This window comes from Limanda limanda, chromosome 9 (assembly GCF_963576545.1).
Source record: "Limanda limanda chromosome 9, fLimLim1.1, whole genome shotgun sequence".
In the NCBI taxonomy this organism is placed as follows: Eukaryota; Metazoa; Chordata; class Actinopteri; order Pleuronectiformes; family Pleuronectidae; genus Limanda; species Limanda limanda.
This window is the reverse complement of record NC_083644.1, coordinates 25,930,841-25,954,097: the sequence shown is the minus strand read 5'-3', so window position 1 is coordinate 25,954,097 and position 23,257 is coordinate 25,930,841. Positions and strand designations below refer to the sequence as shown.

Sequence of the window (23,257 nt, the reverse complement as noted above, 5' to 3'; positions counted from 1 at the left end):
CTCCAGATCCAAATCCCACATTTCTCTGGTCCTCTTGCGTCTTCTCCTCCCCCGCTGTCCAAATCCATCATGCAGTTTACACCCCCCCCCCCCCTTCAGGAACCATGAAGTAAAACTCACCCCTCATCCTCCGGCCACAAAGATAATGGAATTCCACAAAGGTCACACAAGTAAGCACAGGGTTAGCGAGGACCAGGCAGATCCACCATGCCTGTGGGCCAGATGTAACTAGACTAACATAAAAAAAACCTTCAATGGCAGTTTAGCTGTATCTTTGGAGTTTCTTCATAGAAGTTCTGACAAAAAACGATTTTACAACTTTTAATGGATTTTACGTTGATATGTTTTAGGCCGCTCTATGATCTTCACACTGAGTCTCTCTGAGCCTCATACCATCCTGTGCTCAGAGAAAATCAGCACAGGGCCGATTTAGGATGTTCCTGTTGGGGTCAGCTGAAGACAGGATGAGTTAATGCTTCCATTGGTTTGGATGTAAAAGCTTATGAAGACAAGAGGTCCCCACTCGACAGATTGTGTTGTATGGGACTCGGTTTAAAAAATACTTTGAAAATACTACCACTACCAACATAAGTTATCTATCTGATGATTGCAGAAATCTCTGTCTGTCCGTATGTGGCACACCCATCTCAAGGACGGTTCATCTTAATGGTTTCACACTAAGAATGTGTATTGTTCAGGGACAGAAGAATCGTAGGGTTGAATTTGGTGCAATTTAGACATATTAACTAACAGGGGACCGGTGCTCTATCAGCTGTGGTTCATCATTCTAATGGTTGTCATTCACAACAACACTGCATGCACACCAATTGGAATGTTGGGATCTTCAGGGTTCTTCAGGGTACTGAATCAAGCTTGGGTAAGGGTAAGAGTCCAGCAGCTGGTTGTTACTTTCTGCAAGTCAAAGGAGATTAAATACGTTGATGCATGAGCTTTACAAACAATGGGTGGTGTCACGTTGGATTACCGCTTTAATGCAAACAAGGCATTTCAGCCTCTCCAGGAGCAGTGCTCTCTGTGGTACAGGACTCCCTTTGGCCTTCGTAACTCAACAGACCATTCACATGCACCAATAGATATATCATTAAGGAAAAAACACCAGAAGAATAATATGTGCACTTTAATGAAATTTGATCTTTAATGAAAGATTCTCAGTTGGAACCATCAAGTGTCAGTCAAACTCAATTGCCAAAAGCAGATCAAAATGAAAAGACAGTGGAGACCTTTGCAAGTTCAGTCATGCCTTTCATTGGCTCCTGATCCCATTGGCACAGTCAAAAACAACCTGAAAGCAGGGCAAAACTGTAAACAAGTGTGCAAAATACAACCAGTCCAACACCTCACACTTGTTATGACATAGTATGACAACAACAGAAAGAAAGAACACCCTGTCTCAGCAAACACATATATTATAACTGACTACTTCCAGCACTCTTACATAATTTCCTCTCTGTCTTTTCTTCACTGGTGTGTTTTTTTGAGTTCTTTAGTGTAACCTTGACTTCTACTGTATTCAACCAGCACATCATATAGTAGTCAGGTCTCTAATGTTTCACTGACCGTGCCACGCTTGATAGCTTTCGTCAAGATATATTGATCATCAGTCTGATATCGTGTTTCTGTGACGTATGGCTGACACAAAGGATGGGCAGTGTATTTACTAAGTCATTTCACACTCTTCGATTTATTGTCTGAGTAGATTACGATTAATGATGATTAGATCTGATTGAGACCATATTGAAATTTGGAAAAACAGTTTGTTCCCTTTACCCTCCGCTGTATCTCAGATGTTGTGTGTCATAGAGATGAAAATTCAACCACATACCAATCCTTTTTATTGCTGAATTTCGAATGTGTATCATTTTGCCACGGTTTCTTTTACCGCTAGCCACAAAAGTAAAATCTCATGTACAAATTAAGTGAGTTAAATCTCTCTAAACAAATGTATTCTTACCTAAAAGTACAAGTACACGCTGTGAAGTAGGTTATAATGACGTCAAGTTGGCAGATACACCATAGGATGATGACATGTAGGTTACAACATACAACTGGATGCAGCATAAAGCACTTCTACTACTGTCCACCTCCTGAGAATGAGGTCTGTGGAAAATTCCAGGACCGGGTATGTTCTCAATTAGGGGGGTCCGCTCCACCATAAAATCCAAGACCAACCCCCAGAATGACTTAGCACATTTTTCTTTGCGGTTTGCCAGTGTGTTTCCTATGAATCAATATAATGTTAATTTATGTTCAACGTCCAAGCCAAACACATTTTCCTGATTTACTGACTCTTTATCCATATCCATGATCTTCACAAGATGAGGGAGACTGTCAGTTTGACCAATCAGAGAAGAGCTGTGGTGACTGTGTATAAATTAATTCAAATAATATTTCCTTTTGAGCCTAAAACCAAGTCTTGACCCTCAAACATCCCTTTGAATAAGTGAAGACCGGCCACAATGTCTTCACTCGGTAGGGTCTATGCTTAAAATGGTCCCCACAAAGGCTTATGTAAGGGGAACACACACACACACACACATACAGACAGACAGACAAACAGACAGACAGACAGACAGACAGACAGACAGACAGACAGACAGACAGACAGACAGACAGACAGACAGACAGACAGACAGACAGACAGACAGACAGACAGACAGACAGACAGACAGACAGACAGACAGACAGACAGACAGACAGACAGACAGACAGACAGACAGACAGACAGACAGACAGACAGACAGACAGACAGACAGACAGACAGACAGACAGACAGACAGACAGACAGACAGACAGACAGACAGACAGACAGACAGACAGACAGACAGACAGACAGACAGACAGACAGACAGACAGACAGACAGACAGACAGACAGACAGACAGACAGACAGACAGACAGATAGTTCTTATGTCTTTTTTACAACTGTCTCCAACAACAGTTACGACTCACCACAGTAGTGAGGAACGTCGTCACTACAAAATTTTGTATTTGACATATTGACATATTTTGTGACTGTGTTAATAGTAGTAGAGTTGTATCTGTATTAGACAAACACGTGTATCGTGTGACAAAGTTGGACCAAGCTTCCATTAACAACCATGAACACAAAAAGTGTTACTATCATCCCCTGTCTCGGATACACCCTGTGAAATCACGTTCTATATTCAGTCAGGATGAATTTGAAATGAATTAATTGAGGCCCAGCCTTCTTAAATGGCCCATGAGGATGCGTGCACATGTCATCTCTCTTTGAAGCAGTCATGAGGGAGCTACACTTTCCTAACTCGAGGTCTGGAAGAAAGACAACCACCCAGTAAACAAACAAACCACAGTCTGTTTAATCCCAACAGGGACTTCCTGGGTGATGCTCCTTCAACTAGTTGTTAGTACAGCTTCGGCATCCGGGTTCATTAATGACGTCACTGGAGAAGCCACTTACGTAACATCCACCGCAGCTTTGTTGTGACAGCTTCCAGCTAACAAACACAAAGACGCTGATGAACATTTCAACAGTAACCTGTTCCTCTTCCTCCACTTCCAAGCAAGTATGGGAACCTGGTAAAGTGCTCATAATAACATAACATGAAACACAACATTTCTTATTTTCTGGTAATTATACACAAATTAAAACATGATTACGAATGTTATCCATTTTGCCATTACATCCCCCTAAATCCAGACCGATATTTAGACTTTTATGTAGCATATATGTTGAAGTGTGGGAAACGGTAAGAGGAGAAACTCCACAGAAGTTAAAACTTGATATATGTTGATGAACTATTTATATCTTAGTATAACACACCGCTTTGTAAAGGGGATGTGTTGAGTTTCCAGTTACAGTTTTCTAGCCTGGGAAAATGGACTGAGTGCAGCCGAGCACTGTGCATTTAATTATGGGATGAGTCTCACGAGAACCTTTTCATTACTTAATAGATGCAGGCTGCTCCAACCCTGTCTGTCTGTGCGGTGTGAAGGAGACGACCACAGTTATATCAGGAGAGTAGAGCCAGCTCCCTGTCTGCCTGTATGTCAGTGATCACTGTGGCAGTGATAGAAGGGGTTTGTGCGATTAGAGACTCACATATTTAGGAGAAATTCAGGATGGAAGAAAGCTCATGAGTGAACTGATGATGATGTGACCTGTTCTTGAGAGTAGTTGTAGGCTGCTTGTGTGATTATAGCACCAGTTCATGGTAAACTGTCTAGCAACTCCATCCTGATTTTGAATGGTTCCTAAACTGAACAGAACTCCAACTTGTTTTTCTCAGATGAGTGAGAGCTGCACAAGGCAAACAGTCACACCTAAAATCAAAGCCATTCCCCACTTCAATGACTTCAATTTCATTGGACACATGGGAGTTAAAAAAAAGAAAAGAAAATACAAGGTAAATCAAACCAACTCCAACTTCTGCGAATCAATGCTATAGAATAAAATCTATAAAATCAAAGACCTGAAATAATAATTCAATAAGAACATGTTAGCAATAAAACAAAGACTTAGGAAAAACTATAAATACATATAAATGTAAGAATAAGAAATGTAAGAAAAAAACAGATAAAATTAATAAAAGCAAGATTGAAGAAACATGTCTTGAGTTATTTCTTAAAACTATTAACAAAAGAAGCATGTCTGATGTGTGGTGGGAGTTTGTTTCAAACGTTTGGTGCATAGCAAGAGAAAGCTGCATTCCCAAACTTTTTAGAGTTTGTTCTGAGGATATTGGGTAAACCCGCAGTAGAAGACCTGAGGGAACGGTTTGGAACATATTCTGATAAACAGTCAGAGATGTAGGAGGGGGCTGTACCATCAAGAGACTTAAAAGCAAGTAAAGCCATTTTTAAATGAATCCTCAGTGATACTGGAAGACCCTAAAACGGAGTAAAGTGATCTTTTTTCCCATTTCTCGTTAAAACCCTGGCTGCTGAATTTATACAAATTGAAGTCGATCATTGGATTATTGCGGTAATCCTGAATACAGTGTTTTACAGTAGTCCAGGCGAAAAAGTATAAAAGCATAAGTCACCTTTGAAGACACAATGAGGTGAAACTCTTTTCAAAAAGTTAAATTGGAAACTTTCCGTTAAAGTGGAGCAACACACAGTTAACAATCACATCCTTTCAAAGAGTCAGTTTTTTCGAAGGACCTGGTGATTTTCCAGTCTATGGAAAATGTTCATAAAAAATAATTTAGTGCACAGTGACATCTTGAGGCCTTCACAGGGTAACACGTCTTTACCGAACATGAAACAGGAATGTAGTTCCCTAGAAGGACTACAAACTGGCCAAATGACTAGTTTCATAGTCAGTGAAAATGTTTCATAACAATATAAGAAAGCAGACAGAAACATGAAAGTGACAGTTAAATTCACATGCACTTTAGATCTGTCATTTGTTTTAATTGGCTGACGCACGCATGTGACCTCATAACAGTTAACTCAAATATCAATATAAGACTGAAACCACTCAATGAAATTGGAAGCTGCACATGTTATATTATGACACATCCATAAAGCCAAGTTCTCAATGTCTCTGCCCATCTTTTCAACGCAAAAACTGCAACCATATGCCCAAATGCCAAATAGAAATGCTTATGTTAATTTATTCTGTATATATTTATTATTATTGTATATTCCTTTCATTGTATATTATAATTTATTTTGATAATTTATTAATATTATACTTATCATCATTTAGTTTTACTCTTTTATTTTCTTTACGTTATATTTTCTTCGTTGCGATGTTTACATTGAAAGATAATAGCAAATGTTATAGCCTGCTGTCTCTCGAGATAAAAGCTGTAAATTTGTCTTTTTTTAATAACCATTTGTGAATGCCAGGCCAACTGTGTTGATTTTCTCAAAAGTGTGAACATGAGCATGTTCGTCATAGACTCAAGAAGGCTAAACAGTTGTATAAACAAATGGTTTTTATAAGACTACAAATTATATAAACACAAAGTTTTGAGTTCAACAGTATCTAATTTAATAAACTTAGTGTAAATATCTTCAGAGACTCTGACACTGTCTGAGTATCTGACTCTACCAGCTGGAAACAAACGGGTGGTAAACCGAGCCAAATAGAAATGCTTATGTTAATTTATTCTGTATATATTTATTATTATTGTATATTCCTTTCATTGTATATTATAATTTATTTTGATAATTTATTAATATTATACTTATCATCATTTAGTTTTACTCTTTTATTTTCTTTACGTTATATTTTCTTCGTTGCGATGTTTACATTGAAAGATAATAGCAAATGTTATAGCCTGCTGTCTCTCGAGATAAAAGCTGTAAATTTGTCTTTTTTTAATAACCATTTGTGAATGCCAGGCCAACTGTGTTGATTTTCTCAAAAGTGTGAACATGAGCATGTTCGTCATAGACTCAAGAAGGCTAAACAGTTGTATAAACAAATGGTTTTTATAAGACTACAAATTATATAAACACAAAGTTTTGAGTTCAACAGTATCTAATTTAATAAACTTAGTGTAAATATCTTCAGAGACTCTGACACTGTCTGAGTATCTGACTCTACCAGCTGGAAACAAACGGGTGGTAAACCGAGCCGTGAAGAAATCACTGCTGCTGCTGACTTGCACGATAGATGCTGACCCTCAGAAACGGCTGCTGCCAAACTCCGCCCATTAACTCCGCTGCACATTTCCCACACAGTTACACTAGACCCTGGCATTAGTATATCTCTGGCATCTCCTGGACTCCGCTTGCTTGGGAGGAGACCGCAGGGTAAGAAGCTCTATAAAACTGTTTTCAGAAATTCAAGTTGAAAGACAATTTATGAAGTTTATTCAGTGTGTTCTATCAATATAGATTTATATGCAAGCATTTTGGAGACTAGGAGTCAAGGTGTAAAGTGAATGCAAGGTCGTGTGTAGGATGTAATGCTTTGCAAAGTCTGTGTACCATGGATATAATAATGTCATGTGAGTAAATCCTTATAATATTGAGCCTACTTGAATTATACGCTAGTAAGATTTATGTATTCTAATTTGTAGGTCGTATTAAAGGAAGAATTGTGTCAGAAAATCACTGTACAGCTGGAAACACATGCAGATGATTTCATGCCCCACTTTAAAAGTGACCATGGCTGAAAACACGTCTGCCAGGACGGCTGTTGAAAGGGTGGAAAAAAGGACATATCATAAAAGACATTGTGGCATACATTTTCTCCCAGATGGACAGATTGTCAATAACACTCACAACATGAAGAGTGAGCCTTCACTTGGAGGTACAAGTGTGAACTCAGAGAGCACTGACACTGGGATCCTGTATCTGAACCCTCAGACACCAAACTGGTCACTTGCTGAGAAGTTTGCTGAGCTTTCTCCAGGAGACAAAATTGGAATCTGTGATGACCAAGACCACAGGACTGAAGCACTGTCGCAGTGCACTCAATATCTCGACAACAATAAAATAAATGGGCTTGGTGACATGCATTTAGATGCTACGCAAGACAATTGCTTGAAAAACGTCAGGAGCAGCCAAGTGCAGAAACAGAGAGCCTCCAAGCTTAAGGAGCTGAATGTTGAGGAATATCCTCCAGGTGGAGGAGGGAATAAGACCAAAAAGAGGAAAGTCAATAGTCCGTCTCTTAAGAAATTACTTAAAAAGCATGAGAAAGACAAGATCCCTCGACTTCTGGTAGCTATGAAAAAACGTGGCGAAGTCGACATAGAGCACCGTCCCTTCAAGTGTTCACACTGCCACTGGGCCTTCAAGAAGCTATGCAACCTGCAGAGCCACCTACAAACACACACTGGCCTCAAGCCGCATGTGTGTGATATATGTGGCAAGGCCTATTCCCATCAGGGCACGCTGCAGCAGCACAAGCGTCTGCACACGGGTGAAAGACCATATCACTGCCCCTTCTGCGTCAAGACCTACATTTGGTCCTCAGATTACCGAAAGCACATCCGCACACATACCGGTGAGAAGCCCTACGTCTGTGACACTTGTGGCAAGGATTTTATTCGCTCCTCGGACCTGCGCAAGCATGAGCGGAACATGCACACCAACAACAAGCCCTTCCAGTGTACGCACTGCGACAAGACCTTCAATAAACCCCTCTCTCTGAACCGTCATGAGCGCAAGCACCTGGGCGAAAGGCCTTTCTCCTGCCCTGACTGCGGGAAGGCCTTTGCCCTGCCCAGCCGCATGGCCGAGCACCGCAAGACCCACGCAGGAGTTCGTCCGTTTGTGTGCTCGGTTTGCTCCAAGTGCTTCACAAAGTCCTCCAATCTGACAGAGCACGAGGCCATCCACAGTGGTGCGCGGCCCTATAAGTGCACAGAGTGTGGCGTTGCGTTTGCCATGGCCTCCCGCCTCGTCCGTCACCAGTACGTGCACAATAAAGAGAAACCCCTCAGCTGCACGGGCTGCAGCAAGAACTTCTGCCACCTTGAGACACTGAAGCTTCACCAGGAGCAAACGTGTGCTGGGAGAATCTTTGTCTGTGTGGACTGTGACAAATCTTTCCAGTGTGCGGCAAAGCTCGCACAGCATATGCTGAGCCACAGGGACAAGAGTGTGTGAGCCTGTTTGAAGAAAGGTACTGTTCACATCCTTCACCATGCTGGTACTAATAACTTATTTTACAACTATAACATTTTATTGATTTCAAATATTCAGTTCCAGACACATTACATGTCATGGGACACCGGTATATTTATGTTGAGGTATTTATTTGTAATCATTGTGCTGTAATGACTTTTAAAACTCAATACTCATGTACCCTCTTTCCTCACGGTGCTGGGTTACCATGAGAATGATACGGGATAAAAATTAGCACTGCCTCGACACTGGAGATGACAGCTGTTCAATGTGAAAGCACTTACAAGAGCATTGGATGGTCTTTAAAGTGACAATATTCTCTCAGGTGACAGTTTATCAGGAACATCTAGTTGGAACACATGCAGAGGAATCCAATCGTTGTTGTTGTAAAGAAAGTATTGTTGTTTATAGTATGGAAAGCAGCAAGTGTTTGATGTTGTCATCTTTGTCATGCTGGAGATTTAAGTTTGTTTTGTGTTTTCTATTCAAGTCATTCATTCGTTTTTGCTTGGTTTGTTCCATAAGACGTAGCAATTTAACGTTTTATGTGCTGTATCAAAATGTGAGTGTAACAATTTACCCCCTGAAATTGAGTAGAAAATTACCCCAAAATTTGTTTCTAAAGGCACTTACACTCGACAAAAATACAATAACATATGGCTTTTGTCCTCAATGGGTAAAATTGTCATTCATTATATCCACTGCAGGTCAAATCCCACTGCAGTAGTCAGTCTGAGCTTTAATCTGTAAGGATGTCAACATGCCACAAACACTGTAAACCTGTCACCTTCCCACCACCATGCAAGACTGCATAAAAAACGTATAAAGATGGCCGACATGAAAACAGCATCTCAATGGCCCCCTGTTGACTGGAGGCAGTATAGGTTATAAACCCCACCTCCTTCATGTTAGTGGATGGGACATGGACCAAACTGTAAAGTCAAAATACAGGTCTAAGAATATTTTTCTCAAAGAAAGTTTTGTCAAGTGCTACCTTTTCTGGGAAGTTTGGTTTTAATTTGTAATTTAATGTAATAAAAACTGGGTGAAACGTCATGATTGACAGCTGCGACTGACTCGCAGTCTACTCCAATTTTACCAGTCTGCTTGGCAGCTAGCAGCTCACTTTCAGATAAATCTGCAAATATTTGTGTCTAAATCTGGTTTTTTTATGTTATAATGACATTATTTTCTATGGTTTTGTAAGTACACTAAAAGCACTCATGATGGCTTGTGAATAAAATTTCGCAAATGTGCTTTCAAAACTTTTCTGAAGATTCACAGTGCATTTCATGGCAGCTCTGAAACTGGTTCTTTTTAATTATATTGCCCCACACAAGACAAGTGTATGTCTGGTTTATAGGTTTTAGCAGAAGCTCAGGGTCCATTGAATTAAAACGAACCAACTTTGTAAACCTGTAGTTAAAAATGTTTACTATGAAGGTGATGTTCAATAAAATGTCTGAGGCCAATGTCTTTCTTTTTGAAGAATCATTTAAAACCTAGGCCGAACAGATTCATGATACGAGGGCCCTGGAATGCAAATCACGATCACAAAAAGATATAAGAAAACACAACGAAAAATCATAAATCACTAAACAAATGGAAAAAAATACAATGACAGTCCTATAAAAAGGGTAGTGCTATCTAAAAGGCTTGTTGGAGGGACACACTGTCCACGTGTTTTTGATTTGTTGTGGTGTTTTCTTATTTGTGACTGGGCTTTCTTTGTCTGCATGTTGTAGGCAAATTGCAGTAATTTGCCCTGTGAGTTTTGTAATAAATTTATGTGTTTTGTGATTTGCTGTTATGATTTGCACCTAAGGGCCATCCTATACAAAGCGAAAAAAGTTTAAAATTTTTTTTGAATAAGTCTTGACAAGTAATTATTTTCAAATTACAGACAGGGTCCATATCTCTTTAACTATTTGGGGAGATTGGGATGCCACTTGACGCAGTCTTTCATAAATTTTTCTATTCTGATGTGTTTATGCTCTGACATGCAACTGGCTGGCAGCAAGTGGTTGCTCAAACGCCAGAGGCCTGAGTGCTGGACACTCAGCCAGAGTGTCGCACTCCGATTTGGCTACTGCCAGCTAATCGTAAAAGGAGACGGACTCTGCCATGTTGTCACCTGCTACATTAAGTAAAAGGCCCGCCCTGGAATCCCAGCTATTTCTATGCAAGCCGCATTTATTCAATATGTGACTTTTAATTCCAAGAGTGGTGTGTCAACAAAAAATCAAAAAGACAGAACTACACAGATATATTTATATATATATCTATATATAGATATATAATAGATATATAATTGAGACCGTTCATGTGCTGTTGCAGATATACAAAAAGCATTCAGGTATAATACATAATGCGCAAAGTCATATGAAGGAGGTAAAAAAAACAACATCTCAATTACATCAAAATATGTTCTCAAGGTGACAGGGTATTAAAAAAATGTTATAAAATTATATATTACTGTATGGGTTATATATACATTTTAAAGAGCCTCCACAAAATTTGTCACGCACATTAATATAACACGACTGTAAAGGCCTCTTCTCAAATGAAAGTACGGCATTTATCATTAGACTAGCAGAGATCTTAACCTTGGTTCCCCCTCCCCCCTCAACCATGTGGTATCATCCGACTTGGCAGCATGCCAACATGCTCTTACAATCTTTAAAGATATGTCTTATATATTATTAAAACTAAAACTATATTGCTCACATTGTGCAATGATTTACTACCACAATCAAACTACAAACCCGTCTTCTGTCCAGCCAATAAATGATCATAGCATTACATTACATTTATTCTGTTTATGCTTTAATGTGTTTTTTCATGCACTGCTTACTTGTGTTTAATATTTTCATAAAAAAAGATAAGATGGAATGAGAATGATGGACTTTTGAGAATAACTTTAATTTATCTCATAGGTATTCTATTTCAGCATTTGAGGTGTTAAGGATAATCATTTCAAAGAGATGTGAGCTGTGAGAGTCTGATGGCACTGATACTCAGTGGGCAGTTACATACATACCACCACATTAAAGCTTCCCTCAGTGCTGCCTTATGCAGACACAGTTACTAAGGTTAATTAAGGTATCCCCTTCACCAAGCATGTCCTGCAATCGTTGGTAATTTCCCCACTGTCAGCTTTTGGGAAGCCCTCCTCAGCTGCTTCAGTCGCTGTAATATGAGTTGCTGTGCCAGTATCTTCAGAGTATTTCTGTATCTAATATGTAACATGATGGTGAGCAAGCTGTGGGGGTTTGAAAGGACATCCTTAAAAAGAAACGCGGGCAGTAATGAGTGGAATTGACTTTGATGCTGTTCTTCTGAACTCAGGTAATTCTCTTATGAGACTTTGCAGTCACTGCTCCTGCAAAAACATAAAGATAAAAGGTATTTAATGTATAAATAAATCATTAAAGCTGATATCAGACATGCACTGAGCTCTGAATAATCTCTGGACACTCTGCGGTGGGGTTGTATGGGAGAACATAAATGTCCAGTGAGTGGCTCCGGACGTTGTTGGGATATTATTCCTGCCAGCGATTTGAGTGAGAGTACAGCATGAGATCTTGCTGCGTTATAAACACGAGCGAGTGGGCGTATTGATAGCCTTTTTAATCTGGAACAGAGAGCACTGGTGATAAGGGCGGATGCCGGTGTCCATCACCTGAATGCTCCAGAGATTTCTGTGCTGTTGTGATCACGTCTGAGCGGAGAATCTCCTGCTGTGTTATTCATGTGTAACGGACAAACTCCGGAGAAAGTCTGGATCCAAATCAACGCACACTCTGCAGAGTTCATGTCTGAATACGCCTTATGATACATATGTGTTTATCCGAATGAAGCTTTATTTACCTGAAATGTAGAATAGTGGTCTTCACATGGTTCCTACCCCAGCTGCTGACCCGTTGTGTCAAACTTATTTATAAAAAAACAAATCAAATTTTAGATAAAATGTAGTGGCAGCCAAATCTCTAGATTTCTTTCAAGTTAAATCCTAAAAATATGCACTGATGCTGGTCAGCAAATGTGTTAATGGCAGCGACAGTGGAGGGACGCAGCTTCAGTGACCTCAGAAATCCCACATCAGAGAAGAATGTGGAGCTTCGCATTCTCTATTCATGGCATGCATTGTTGATTTTTTTTTAAAGGTGATAATTGACAAAGAATGGGTTCACATATCTCACCTGCTTTCCTTGAGACGGGACAGATGCCAGTGGTGGGTGGTAGCTCCTAAAAATATGTTTAAAAAAAACATTTCTTACATCACTGAATTTAAAGCTTGATTATAACTGAAAGGTATAATGTACATCTCCTTGAATCTCACCGTCTGAGCTGTGCTCCTCTGCTCTGAACTCTCCTTTTGGACATCTTTGGGTTTGGATTTGAACCAGCCACTGAACCACCCCCCCTTGGCGCCCTGCATATAAAACAAAGAGGGAATAACTGATGTCAGGTGACTCTAATGTGGTTTAACAGTTTGTGTCAGTATACCAGGGGATCCACCCACCTGTTCCGGTGGCTGGTTCATCTGCTCAGAGGGCTTGAAATGTTCTGGCGTGCTCTGCTGGTCATATCCCTGGTGACTGATGTCAGCCTCCGGCATCTGAAAGGGCAAATACAGGTATTCAGGTAACTTTCTGGAAGCATTTCACAATGTTCTACACAAAAAGAGCATTGAAGTTATTAGTGAAAATAAAAATGTAAGTCACATAAATTAATCCAGAGAATTATGTGACATCCTTTATTTTTGTAAAGGATAACATTACTCACCATGTCTGTTCCAGAGAAAGACCAGGCCCCTGTAGGAGTAATGATATAAATATATCACACAAGCTGACTCCTTGTAACAGTAAATCTCTTCATAGAGAAGGGAATGAATGGATTCTAGATTCTCACCCCTTCTTGCTGAAGGCACATCACTCGGTGGACAATGTGTCGAGGCACTTCTGACTTCAGCACTATCTGTGTTATGATAACTGAAGTCTTGACTCTGGGCCACTTTGGACAGTAGGGGAGCATTAACCACAGTGACTGGAAGCGGAGGACTGGCTCCTGGCCTAGAAGGAGCAACACAGAGGATGGTGACCTAACAAGGACTTTTTAGAAAGGACAGTAACAGTTTTGCTGAATGTTTTGTACCAGTGCTGAGCTCCTGTGATGTTTGATGATAACATTTCCTTAGTGCTTGCTTCAGTTTGATTCAGGAGGCTTTCTTGATCCTCATTGCCTCTGTAGTAAAGGAGTTCAGGCTCAGGACTCAGGATGTCACGGTTTAGGTCGTCCAATTCTGAGAAAAAAGACCGAAACATAAGTATACTTCAAAAGCAGATGAACAAGAAGGACTACACTGTTCACTTATGGAAAAAAGGCCACACAGAAGATCATTCAAGGTAATGGGGGGACTTGGAATTACCTGAGTTCACTTCGCTATCCTCATGGGCCAACGCACATACCTCAGGTTCTGGCTGGTATGTTTCAGTGCAGTCGTAACTCCCAGTCTGAGTAAAATAACAGGCTGTTTTAGTGTCCGAGCAAGTGAAGATGAACTTACCCACAACAATAACAACGATACCATACAGCTGTGGGAATGGCATTTGATTTAGAGGTATTTGATCATAACCCAAACCAGTGGACATGAAAAATAAACGCCATGATGGCACTGGATGAAAAGTAAAGGAATCACTAAAATGACTCACAAATCATCATATGGGGGCCGGGAATGTCTGTGCAAAATTTAATGGAATTTCATCCAATATTTGTTGAGACGAGCAAAACCATAAATATCTGCGTCTTAGAGGCGCACAGAAAACTGGGTCACGTAAGTCTCTGAGTCTGTGAGTTCATGAAAGTAGTGTTATTTAATACCAATAGGAAAACCTGGACACCTGTACAAACTGTGCTCTTTACACAGCATCTATGTACAGTGGATTTGAAAGCATGAGCCGAAATCTCAGATTTTCTGAATGAATGTGATTACACATTTTGCCTCATGCAACTGAACACTTGCAGAAAATTCACCCTGAACACCTGCATTTAAATTTAAGGATATCAGGGCAGTGACACCAATCCATGGCCTGAATGGGTACCAGATGATACTATTTCAATTGAAACACTGGAGCATGGGGAATAAAGCAGCTTTGCCAGATACTATAAAATCATCCCTCACATCTGCTTCTGGGAGAAAAACAGGGTGTTTCAACTGAATTACTCACAAGCTAAAACCTACAACGTATATATTTCTAATTTTATAATTGATTATAATTATTTATTTATGTGACAGACTCAAAAATGCATCAAAAAGCAGAGCGACACACGTGGAAGACACCAGCGAAGATGTCAAGATGGACTTTGGTGATAAGAGCCGACACCTCGATGTGATGTAAACAAAATCACATAATCTCCACAGCTGAATCAAAAGGAGAGAGTCCAGACTCAATTCTCCAGAGACTCCTCTGCAGGTCATGTCTGAAAACCGCATATGTGAAATGAAAGGAAAAGAGACAGCAAATCACCTGTAAGCTGTGGTGCCTAGCACGCAGCTGTCTCAGCCAATCAGGTTCCTGCCCGGCTGCACTAACACCTCCCTCACTGAACTGACCCTCAGTGTGTCTCAGTCTGTCTGCAAGCTGCAGGAGAAAACATACATCCATGTATAGTTGAGAGCCACTGAATCTTATGTGTTCAAATGTGTAAAACACAGTGAGTATATACAGTATACCTTAATAACCTCTCCAGTCAGCACAAAGAAAGGCTCCCTCTGTCGGAGGATTGCTTGGCCAACCACCTCACAGTAATGGAAGGCCTGAGAGGGAAGTCCACAATCCAGCAGTCGACTGGCATAGAGGAACTTAAACACCTGACCACCACACAGTCACATTCAGCATCACATTCACTTTAAAATCCAATGCATTAACCAGTAAATTGTTTATTGAAGACAGTGAGATCTGATGTGAGAGGGTGGAGGTTACCTGAAAGGACGGTATTGAAAAACTTTTTTCTCCAAGTGTCAGGCAGTATTCGTACAACTCAGTGCACTGGATGGCAGAGTTTTTGGCAAAGTGCTCGAAAGGTTGCCTTAGGAAAGGAAACGAAAGGAGAGGAGAAGAGAGAAGACGACAGCAGAAGAGAGGAGAAGAGAGGGGAGGAATTAGTTGCTGCTCTCAATCCTACATCAACATTACACTTTTGACTTCTACACACTGACAACTGATATAGCATCAAAGAACAAGAGCACTCCACCTGTGGCTGCTGCCCAGAAGCACCAGTCTCTCTGCCTTCTGTGTGAACGCCCCAAAGGGAACGCCGGCTGTCAGGTAGCAGACGTGGGCGGCGTGCAGGAGGCGTCTGGAAGCTGTACGCCGAAGAGATCACAAGACAATCATCTCTTATGTCCTGACGAGAAACAGCATTACCAACGTGTCAGTCAGAGTGACTCTATACCCAGTGTGTCTCCCGTGGTGATGATGGCTTTCCTCTGGACAGCAGGATCACCCGTCTCATTGGAGAGCATGACGGCCAGATGCGGCCTCCAGTCTCCTAGTTTTTCATTTCCACAGCACTGGGTACAGAGACTCAATATCAAATCGTTATCCGCTAACTAGGTACGTAACAGTTGAAAACATTGACTTAAAATTCGATGATGGGCTTGTGTGGGCGTTTAAATGATGTTTTACCGTGGCAACAGCAGGGATTCTCCCAGAGAGCAGCTGGAAGAGAGTCTGGAGGGGATCACTGGCCGTTAGCTGGCCTGTAAACCTGCCAAAAGAGCAGCCAAGGCTTTATTACACACTGGCAGCAGAGCCACTGCTCTAAAGCGACACATCACATTTAAAGGCCATCCCTCCTGCCAGTCTGTACAGAAGTAATGCACCATCCTTACGGCTTAAATTCATGTCCCTCATGTCAATCACAAATCAAATGACGGACAAACCTCCCCCACACATTCCTCTACTGACACCCTGACACCGGCTGCCCTGGGACATGTTGCTGATACCAAAATAGTCTGGGTTACTTGAAAAACAGATCATATAAACTGCAAATTGACTGAATTCTCCCTATTAAAGACAGAGCCCTCAATCAGCACAAGCCTTTGGAAATAAAGGATTGCTCTGACTGTGGTGAGCAGATATTAAAAGGCTTTAATTCCTACTAAATGTGTCTAGCCAGGTGATTTACGGTCTGAAGGAAAGTGTTAATGGTCTCTGTTATGTCCTGTCACGCGAGTACTTACCGCAGATTATAAATTACTCTGACGGCAACATAAACTCCTAAAAACAAGGTGCAAGTGGATTCACAAATGGATTACCACTGATAAATCAATAATAAATCACCTCCTTAAGTACACTCATTTCATTATTGAAGGCAGCTCCTTAACACTGATAAACAAACAATTATATTATGCAAAGATATAAAAAAGTACACGGATTTTCTACTTCAGCTTTCTTTGAGAATAAAACAAATATGAGGTCAGGTCAAAGTGTTCTACACATTTGATCTCTTCTTGTTTCCATTACAGTAATTAAAGTCCTCAAAGTCTAAATCAGGTACTTTATTTTTGGAAACAGCGCTGTGGGAAAGCCATGAGACTTGTTGCACAGAGTAGATGTCTTGTCATGTTCTTTGCTGTGTGCTACACATGTCACAAGTATATCAATGTGTGAGATTTCATATCAATATGTTGATTGCATAAATATTAACAGAAGGTGCAATTATATCCCAAAGTGTATCAAAATCTTAATATAATATATTATGGAAAAATGCAATAATCATGCTCTGTGAGTCTGCTGCTCTGAGTTAAATGCTAACAGCAGCATGATATGCTGGCAGTGACTGTACTAACATGCTGATACTAAGCAGGTTTACCAAGTGCACTATTTTAGTTTAACATGATAACATGCACTAGATAGAACTGTATGTGCAGTTAAGGCTGATGGGAATGTCATCATATCATCAAAGTCAGCACAAAAGAGCTGTGAAGTGATTGAACCTATGGCAGGAGAATTCCACGGTAAACCATTCGAGATGAGAATTGATTTGAGTATTTAAATTCAAACCTGCTGGGAACAATCCGATGTCTGTTTAGAATCCATTAGATTTAGAAAGCATTCGCCGGATAAATAAACACGATCACCTGCTGGTGGCACTAAAGGAAAAGTCATGATCCCTAGGAGACAGTAAAATCATCCTCTCAGGACCATGAACGTCTGCACAGAATCGTATGGGAATCTAACCAATCGTTTTTTTTCAGTCTGGATCAAAAGTCTGTCAGAGAGTGACACTGACATCCTCACAGCCACGCACTTTGAAACTGAAGAATTTTCCAAATACAGCTTTGACTGTTACTTAGTTCAGCTGTCATGTCTGTGAAGACTATGCTTCTCTCACCTGCTCAGCACGCTGGTGTAGGACCTGCTGTCCATTTTGCTGGCCAGAAAAAGTGCATGCCCCCACAGGCCGCTGCTCATAGCTGACTCCAAGGCCTCCTGGGAACCACATGGGTAAGAGTAAGGGGACAAACATTCAGATCTCAGCTCAGTGGGACGTGCATGTATGGCACACAGTGGTCATTTATGTTAGCTTGTACTGTATCAGTGATGGCTTTTCAAATGTTGTCCGTGATTTTAGCTTTCAGATCAATTGTATAGCTGTCACCACTCATTCATCATTTTTATAGCCTTAGTAGAGGTATTTTAATTGGATGACAGTGAGTAACAGCTGGATAAATGTTATTATATGGTCATACGAATTAAAACACTTATTCACATCCTTTATTAGAATTGAAGCAGTTTATGTTTTGCCATATGGAGGAAAAAATTGATGATTAAGCATAGTGTCAGAAACCTTCTTTCTTCCAGCCAGCAGCAGCTCAGTGTAACTGTGCAGGGCCTTCTCCGAGGTCTCAGAGCTGAAGCTGCAAGTTCCAGTGAGCAGGTCATCTCCTGTTTGAGGTGGCGCTTCTGCAGCCGTGCCCTCACTGAAGTCAATGAGAGTGGGGGCTTCTAGCTCCCAGCTTCCATCTGAACGTGAGCCCTGCATCAGCAGCTCTGCAATATCTGATCCCACTATTTGCTGAAACGTCAAAAAAGATTTAGTCAGTTATTTCACAAAGCAATATAACATGATATTGCTTTAAGGTTATAGTTTAAGAGGTTTGTTTGTTACAAATCATGATTATCTTACTCCATTCTGTCTGCAGAGCAGTATTAGCAGATTCCACAAGAGGGCAGCTGAGGTCTTGTCCTGCAGCTTTTCATCACTAGTGCAGGCTCCTGCCTCCTTCTGGGCAAAATCCATAGCATCTACTTTGTGCAAATCTTCCCTGTAGAAACATGGCAAAAAAAACCTAATTCATACAATATTGAAATTTAAAATATGAAATTTTTAAGGCTTACAAGTCTATTTCAGGTTTGTCATTCAGCAGAATATGGCAGAGAAGATGGCATCAATTGTTTTGTTAGAATTATTTAGTGGTGAGTCTTTTCAGAATAACGCCTCAAATGAAAAAAGGGATTACCTAGTTAAGGGACCGGGGAAGTTTCTCATCTCCTGCTGTTCCTGTGTCTCACTCAGAATAACCTGTGAACACAAAAATCAAAAATATCTACCTTTAGTATTATTGAAGAAAACAGTAGTTATGTGTGTATGAAAAACATTTATTCTAATAATGTTACGACTGCAGACTCGTGTTGAACATACTTCCAGGCTGTGGATTTCCAGCCGACTGATGTTCTTCTGTGTGGAAAAGCCTGGAGTGACTCGAATCAGCTGCCCTGCAGGTCCGAAGCTGACCACAGCGTGAGGGACGGAGTACTTCAGAGGAGCTGATGTCTGATGTACGGGTTCATGGTCTGAGGAGACATAAGATACATAACAGGACATGTGTCATGATAAATAAATTAACCTGAGAGAAAACACATTCAACTGCACACTCACCTGCATCAGAGGCGTGAACAGTCGGTGGCACCGAGTCACTGTGTTCACTTCCACCAATGTATTGACTCAGTTCATAGCTGCTGGAAGACAATCCTGAGGCTTTAGAACTTTCTAATGTCCCCAGGTGATAAGAGGACGTTTCTTCATTCTCCCTGGAAGGAGTTTCTTCATAGTTATTGATGTGATGCTGGGAGTTGTCTCTCCAGTGGTCATACCTGAAGGAAATATACAGTATGTTCAATGTTCATGTATCTACATTCTTGTGCTTTCTATTACTAAGGCACAGAGATTTTGATCAACATTTGGCCTCTTGGGTCCCTGGAACTCCTGAGCCAAACTTCTGTATGAAGTGAGAATCAACATTCCCTGTCAGGAAGTCAATCAAACAACTATAAAGAGCTTCAAAGTGACCACAAAGAAAAAGGCGATGACAAGAGTGAGACACAACAAAGACATGCAAAAACAACAGAGACGAAGAAAAACAGACACAAAATAACCACAAGACACAAATTGACCACACAATACAAATGACTTCTGAGGTCTTGTTCAGACCAGGTATTAACATCCATCTTGGATGATCCGATCACAAATGGACAGCACTAAGTAGAAGTGTGGACACACCAAAGATGCACTGAGGACAAACATTGGGAGGTGGTCTGGGATGCATCTGACCACAGAGTTTTAACCCTTTCATGGTTGCAGCAACAAGCAGAAGACTTAGGTCATCATCATTAGCAGCAGAAGCTTCGACAGTCTGATCAGACACAAAGACTTCTCACAGGAAGCTGAAGGTACCCACTTCTGGTGATTTATATCTTCCTTCAGGTTTAATCCAACTGGACACGTTTCCACCTTTTCTCTAGTGCACGAATCCTCCAGACTTTACTCTGTCAGAATCAGTCCGAGCTCATTCCACCAGATCTAGCTGGTACACATCAGTGCTGTCTGACTAATAACTGGCACCAAGAAAAACACGACCTTCATTCAAACCAAATTACACAGGCTTCCTCTTCCTGATTCCCATTATACTTCCTTAAGTGTCCAACATTTGCAGTAGAGAATTTGTAACTTTGCTATCAACCCTGGTATAAAGAAAGCTATTACTGTTACACTGTAATCATTACTAATATTATTATTAATAATAAGAGGCCTCCAAATCTCTGGAACGATCTGCCTGAGGATATCAGGTCAGCTGAGTCAGTAATCTCATTTAAATCACTTGTTAAAACATACTTTTATCCAAGACCCTTTCATGAATTTACCTGAACTTTAATTCGAATTTATTGAATTTGTTACAAAAATTCAAATCTTTTTTGTCTTTTACAGTTCTTTTAAACTAATATTGTCTTTCAATATTTGTGATTCCTTCATTTGTGCTGTGCTCATAATTGTATGACCTGTGGGTTTTATTTAGCTGCCCTTGGAAGTACTTTGTAACTTAAAAAATTTGAAAAGTGCTCTGTAAATAAACTTATCATTATAATTATCATTATTGACAAACCATTAATGCAACTTTATAGTACGGGTAAATAGTCAAAATAGAATTTTGGAATTCGATTTTTGAGTTGTGCATGAACAGCTGAAGCCAGGAAAATCTTTAAATGACAATTAATTTATGAAATTATTTAAAATATGACTTGACCAACAAGTTATATTAGTTTTCTGCAGATTGATTAATTGATTTATCGACTAATTGTTTCAGCTCATATTTCAGTTCATGGGCTCGATATATATAAACATAGAATTAACCTGGCTCCTCACCTGTTCTCCTCTAAGTAGGAGCCCCCTGAGTGTTCCTGCTTGTAGTTTCTGTCATGGTAACCGTCTGCTCTCTGTGATTCTTGGGGAGTCCGCTGGGCAGCATCTTAAAGAGAAGATAAACAAACCAGCACAGTCCTATTTTATTTGTTTTTACCAAGAAGTGTGTAACCTAGGGTGTTTTACATTGATAATTAAAGTTTTGCTTTCCCGCAGGTTTTGTTTTGTGTGGCTGTACCTTGTCGACCATGCTGTCCTCTGTTGTAGTCCTGATCGTAATAACCATAGTTGTCTCTGTAGTCCCAGTGGCTGTGTGGTGGATAGTCATACCCATGTCTGTCAATAAAGGGCCTATGGTTACATCAATGCATTTGTTCCCGTTAATCCTTCCATCATGAAAAGTGATCAAATACAGATCGATAGAATTTCAAATGTATAGATTAAATGGAAGTTAGCAGTTAGTATCGATGGCAGAAAGGAGAACATGAACTCAACTTGAACGGTTATGTACTTGATCTTAAGCTTTTGCAACCACGCAGGAGATCAATCCTGTTAAGACCATTAATAAGTCTGTACAGAAAGAGCATGCGTACACACCTGGACTGGGGTCTTTGGTGGCCTGCTCGCCCATGGCCATAAGGATACTGCTGGTAGTTGGAGGGATACTGCTCAGGTCTGGCAGGAGGACTGGCGTAGTGAGGCCTGTAGCGGGCATCAGGATGAGCCAAGGGTCTGTCCCTCTCTCTGGGGTCTGGAGGTGGACAGCTCTGGTCCCACTCCTGCTGGGGGTACCTGCTGTAGTCCTCTCTGTCTTTAGTCCTGTGGGGGTACTGATGGCCAGGGTCAGGCCAGGGCTGACCTCTGTGATCCATGATGGGTTTACTCCTGCTGCTGGAACACCTGAGGAGTGAGCTGATGTTATTCCAAAAATTAAATCTACACAAAATTCGTTTTGTGTTTGTTTGGGTACTTACAGCTCACACGCAGTCAAAGTACAGCTGCAACTGCCACATCATTTCACTGGGAGCTCACACACCATGAGCTGATAACAAGTCAGCATGATAACAAGAGGATAAAGTTCACCGAAGACTGTGATCCATAACTAGGCGTTGTTACTGCAGAGACACCAGCTCAAAACAGACTGTGAATTAAACAAGTAACGGAAAATAAAGTCTCGAAAAATCTGCCCCATTAAGAGTCTGAGTGTGTGGACAGTGCCTCTCCATGTCCGTTGTGTTTGCAGTGTGTATCCAGTCTGTGTGTGAGCTCTCTCTCTCTCTCTCTCTCTCTCTCTCTCTCTCTCTCTCTCTCTCTCTCTCTCTCTCTCTCTCTCTCTCTCTCTCTGAAAGTAAACACAGGAGCCCGCCCTGAGGAGTTTGACAGCTGCAGTCCAACATCAGCAGGAAAAGATGTAATCAGTCCTCAGGCTTAATATCATAAATAAGTACACACATTGGGATACGTGGAAATTCGTGTCCTCAGATTTGTGAAAGATGAGAAGAAAAGACAAACACATCGAGTGTTGCCACGTTGCCGGTGGGAGGATGGGGAGGGTGACTGTGGTTAAGAGTGGGCTGGTCTGCAGACAGTGTCGGTGAAGTTACAGGGAGCAACGCCTCATGGAAACTGATCCAGAGTCGGTTGGGACAACTCAAGAGCTTCATGCAGTGAAGAGCTGCAATGCCCTGAATCTCCACCAGTGGCGCTCACTGCTGTCTGTAGGTTCACCAAACTGCGGCGCACCCTGTCTGCAAACCTTTGCCCATTTCAGTTATTATATTAATTTTCTATTTCATTATTATCCACTTTATACTTTTGAGACTTCACCCTGAATATAATGAATAATACGATATGTAAATTGGAGTGAAGAAATAAATGGCTACAAAAAATTTGCTCCACACTTTCAGATCCATTGATGTAGCACAGTCAAAAGGAAAAACCCCGGTACAAGAAAA

General features: G+C 40.8%; 2 protein-coding genes across 2 annotated transcripts; one reads left to right on the top strand and one right to left on the bottom strand.

The window, feature by feature from the left end:
- The first annotated feature begins 7,475 nt into the window (after positions 1–7,475).
- znf648 (zinc finger protein 648) lies at positions 7,476–8,576 on the top strand. Its single transcript, XM_061078926.1, has one exon. The coding sequence runs from the start codon at positions 7,476–7,478 to the stop codon at positions 8,574–8,576; it is 1,101 nt and encodes a 366-aa protein (XP_060934909.1).
- Positions 8,577–11,497: 2,921 nt separating this feature from the next.
- Positions 11,498–22,574, bottom strand: sec16b (SEC16 homolog B, endoplasmic reticulum export factor). The gene is made up of 25 exons (XM_061078011.1): positions 22,277–22,574; positions 21,900–22,202; positions 21,541–21,638; positions 21,306–21,408; positions 19,545–19,759; positions 19,308–19,459; positions 19,126–19,187; positions 18,792–18,930; positions 18,453–18,680; positions 17,997–18,094; positions 16,286–16,367; positions 16,053–16,170; positions 15,852–15,963; positions 15,581–15,686; positions 15,331–15,468; positions 15,125–15,238; positions 14,026–14,110; positions 13,752–13,899; positions 13,509–13,669; positions 13,383–13,411; positions 13,120–13,215; positions 12,937–13,029; positions 12,797–12,842; positions 12,465–12,527; positions 11,498–11,976 (listed from the first exon to the last, which is right to left on the bottom strand). The coding sequence occupies exons 2-24, from the start codon at positions 22,172–22,174 to the stop codon at positions 12,523–12,525; spliced, it is 2,703 nt and encodes a 900-aa protein (XP_060933994.1). The 5' UTR covers positions 22,175–22,202; positions 22,277–22,574; the 3' UTR covers positions 11,498–11,976; positions 12,465–12,522.
- Between the last annotated feature and the right edge of the window lie 683 nt (positions 22,575–23,257).